Here is a 4,073-nt window from a genome sequence, read left to right on the forward strand (position 1 = left end):
CCGGGCCCGTAGGAGTGGCAACGGAGCCCGGGAAGCACGGCGGGGGTGTCCGGCGGGGGGGGGGCCGGCCCCTTCTTCGGGAAGCAGAAGCGATCTGGCGACAGGTAAGTCGCCAGGATCGCTTCTGTTGTAAAGCCGACAGTCGGCTCTACAAGTTTAAACAGACTCCCGGCGGCAAAAGTCACCGGGAGTCTGTTTAAACAGCCCCGATGCTGGCGACGTACACTGTATGTCGTCAGTCACGAAGGGGTTAAAGGTGAACTATGAGGGGGGAGGGGGAGTGCTTTTCACTCACCTCATAGTTCTAGCCGACCTGTGACAATGAGACTGTCACAGGTCGGCTCAGTAGATCGGGAGGTGAGCGAACACATACCCGCGCTCGCTCACTTCTCGATCCTGTCACGGCTCTCTGCCGTGACAGGGAAGGGGCTGGATTCCTCTCTCCCCGCTCCGATCTGCCAGCGCTGACTGGCGGAACGGACGGGGGAGGGGGCGGGTACAGCTGGCTCTGCCTCTAGATAGGCCGAGCCAGCTGTCACTCACGCAGCTGGGCGGATCTCGACACAATTGTCAGGATCCGCTTCAGCTGCGGCGTCTCAGTATACTGCCAGCTACAGCTCTCGGTATACTGAGCTTAGGGTAACGGGAGGACGCTAGTTTGTGTCCTCCTGTTACCCTAAGGAGAACTATGGGGAAAAGCCCTGACCCCATAGTTCTCCTTTTAAAGTGGAACTCCAGTCAAAATAAAAAAATGGCGGCTGTGATACGCTCTGTCGGTAGCAGTGACGCCGACGGCTTTCTGATCCTCTGTAATATAATTGTATCATCTGGAGATCCGGCCGGCAAGTCTGTTACCCGTCATCCTCCTCTAGCAGGCCAAACTCTCCGGCAGAAGTGGAATTTGGGGGGTCGAGAGGAATAACTGTCACTTATATTGTACAATCGGATTGTATGAGATCCCGACAAGTGACTGTTGTTGGTGTTCCGTAGGATGTGTCTGAAGTCTCAGCTGATAGACCTCCGGAAGACGGGATATAATAAGGAATTGATGGACCGGGACCAGCCAGATATCGCCGTCAGAGACTGGTGAGTGGCACGCTGCTTATAACATGTAAGGGACCAAATGACAATCTGTATAGAAGGACAGACAAATACATTGACAGATACGAATGTGAACTTTGGGACCCTTGTGCCGAAACCGACCTTGTGATGTCATCACTGGGTCTCTGCTTCTCTATGCAATGCAGGCAGATCATGGCTGGTGGGAGGGGGCGGCCGGGTGCTGTATATGGGCAGCTGATAGTGGGGGGTACACAGGAATTTCAGACCGCGGTATGACCGCCATAAAGTCATAGCAGACGCTCTTCTCTCAGGAAACCCTTTAACTTGTGCTGTCATTTCCTCTGGACATCCACACAGGTTTGCAGCTAGAGCGGACTGCGGCTGTCAGTATGAAGTGGAGGTGCAACTGCTGTCTGAAGGCAAGAGGGTTCTCCATAAATTCTCCCCAGAGACGGTATTGATACCACAGTGGAGCGACGCCATGTGGCAGGAGGTAAGGAGCGACTGCATCCAATATTGTTAAGAGGGTTGCATACATAACCGCTGGCTCGTAGCACAGATATGGCCGACATTATCAGTGGCACAAATTATACACTATATTACCAACTGTCTGCAGAGTCAATAGCTACAGACCTCCAAACTCCATGCGGCCTTCAGATTGGCACAACAACAGTGCGTAGAGAGCTTCATGGAATGGGTTTCCATGGCCGAGCAGCTGCATCCAAGCCGCACATCACCAAGTGCAATGCAAAGCATAGAACACCTTTGGGATGAATTAGAGCGGAGACTGCGAGCCCGGCCTTCTCCTCCAACATCAGTACCTGACCTCACAAATGGTCCAACATTCCCATAGACACACTCCTAGACCTTGTGGACGCCTTCCCAGAAGAGGCGGAGCTGTTATAGCGGCAAAGGGCGGAGCCAACTCAATACTGAACCCTACGGACTAAGACTTGGAGGCCATTAAAGTTCATGTGCGTGTAAAGGCGTCCCAATACTTTTGGTAATATAGTGTATGTAAATACGTTTTTGGAAAGAATGCTAAAAGAAATCCAAACACTAGAAGAAAGCCTGGCAATAGAAAAACACACAGCACTAGAAAGTCCATCACTAGAAGAGAGCCCGTCACTAGAAGAGAGCCCGTCACTAGAAGAGAGCCCGTCACTAGAAGAGAGCCCGTCACTGGAAGAGAGCCCGTCACTGGAAGAGAGCCCGTCACTAGAAGAGAGCCCGTCACTAGAAGAGAGCCCGTCACTAGAAGAGAGCCCGTCACTAGAAGAGAACCCGTCACTAGAAGAGAGCCCGTCACTAGAAGAGAGCCCGTCACTAGAAGAGAGCCCGTCACTAGAAGAGAGCCCGTCACTAGAAGAGAGCCCGTCACTAGAAGAGAGCCCGTCACTAGAAGAGAGCCCGTCACTAGAAGAGAGCCCGTCACTAGAAGAGAGCCCGTCACTAGAAGAGAGCCCGTCACTAGAAGAGAGCCCGTCACTAGAAGAGAGCCCGTCACTAGAAGAGAGCCCGGCAAAAGAAAAACCCCCATCACTAGAAGAGAGCCCGTCACTAGAAGAGAGCCCGTCACTAGAAGAGAGCCCTGCACTAGAAGAGAGCCCAGCACTAGAAGAGAGCCCAGCACTAGAAGAGAGCCTAGCACTAGCTGCATCATTTCTGGCACTCTTTGCTAAACAACTACTTTATACAGAGTTTCAAGGAGAAGCGCACTTTTTGCATTACAACTGCAGCTTGTTTAGAACTCTTATCTGCTGGCTCTAGGCCCCTGATGCCCAACCTGTGGCCCTTTGCCACTTTTTGTGCGGCACTCAGACATCCCAACAATTCTGCATCTGTTTGTGTGAGAACGTCTATATCAGGGGTAGGCAACCTCAGCACTCGAGTTGTTGTGGAACCACAAATCCCATGAGGCATTGCATGACTATGACAGGCACAGGCATGACTCGCATGGGCATGATGGAATTTGTAGTTCCATCACAGCTGGAGTTCCCAGGCTGCCTCCCCCCCTCCTCCGGTCTATATAAAACATTCACCCGTTTGCTTTGTCTCCTTTCCCCCTCAGATGACTCACACGTTCAGGAACTACGGCCCGGGAGTGCGCTATGTATACTTCAGACACGGCGGGAAGGACACGCAGTGGTGGGCCGGCTGGTACGGGATCCGCGTCACCAGCAGCAGTGTCACCGTAGAACCGGAAGATCTGACTGCGCAACCGGCGGCACCCCCCTCCGTCTCACAATGTGTAGATAAAAAGAAAAAGAAAACCAAAAAAAAGAAAAATTAGTTCTAACTCATCGGAAAATTTTTCTTTCTTTCCAAAATCTCGTACAAAGTCCTCCCAGCAGAGTGATGGGCGCAAAGGGCGGCAACTCCATGTGACTGGTCATGGCTTTGGAATGGAGTAGAGTGATGGTCAGGTGTAGGCAGCATGTTGGCTCAGTGGTTAGCCGGGGTCTCGGGTTCGAATCCCGGCCAGCATGGAGCTTCTATGTTCTCCCTGCGCTAGAATGGGTTTCCCCCGGGTGCTCCAGTGTCCTCCTGCACTCCAAAGACATGCTGGAAGGTTAATTGGCTCCGGTCTATATTGCCTCTCGTATGTATGCGTGCGAGAGATGTAATCCTTCCAGACCTCATTGTCTTGTTTACCAACAATAGACCCATCTCTGCCAAGAGTGATAATATAAATATACACTGGGGGGGGAATTTATCTAAACTGGAGCCAATCAGCTTCTCTGTTTCATTTTCAAATCTTACCGGAGCAAACTGAAGAGAGAAGCTGATTGGTTGCCATGCACAGCTGCTTCAGATTTGATAAATTGCCCCCAGTATGTTTCTCGGCTTTCATTTGTTTGCGCTCCAGGTAAACTAAAATCATTATCCGCAGTATTTATCAACAGGCACCAGGGGGCGCTGTCACTGCACAGGTATTCTGAAGCTATGGAAGATCCAAATGTATACAGTATATATGTGTGTGTGTGTGTGTGTATCTGTATGTGTAGAGA

General features: G+C 51.4%; 1 protein-coding gene across 1 annotated transcript in view; it reads left to right on the top strand.

Moving 5' to 3' along the window:
* Positions 1-3,355, top strand: part of LOC108796312 (F-box only protein 6-like) — a 5,937-nt gene extending 2,582 nt beyond the window's left edge. Inside the window, exons 3-5 of the mRNA XM_018567771.1 lie at positions 991-1,086; positions 1,420-1,555; positions 3,134-3,355. Coding sequence (XP_018423273.1) covers positions 991-1,086; positions 1,420-1,555; positions 3,134-3,355 — 454 coding nt within the window. The remainder of the gene's footprint in view (positions 1-990; positions 1,087-1,419; positions 1,556-3,133) is intronic.
* Positions 3,356-4,073: the final 718 nt, after the last annotated feature.

Source organism: Nanorana parkeri, unplaced genomic scaffold (genome assembly GCF_000935625.1).
Source record: "Nanorana parkeri isolate BGI_ZX_2015 unplaced genomic scaffold, ASM93562v1 scaffold1091, whole genome shotgun sequence".
Classification (NCBI taxonomy): domain Eukaryota; kingdom Metazoa; phylum Chordata; class Amphibia; order Anura; family Dicroglossidae; genus Nanorana; species Nanorana parkeri.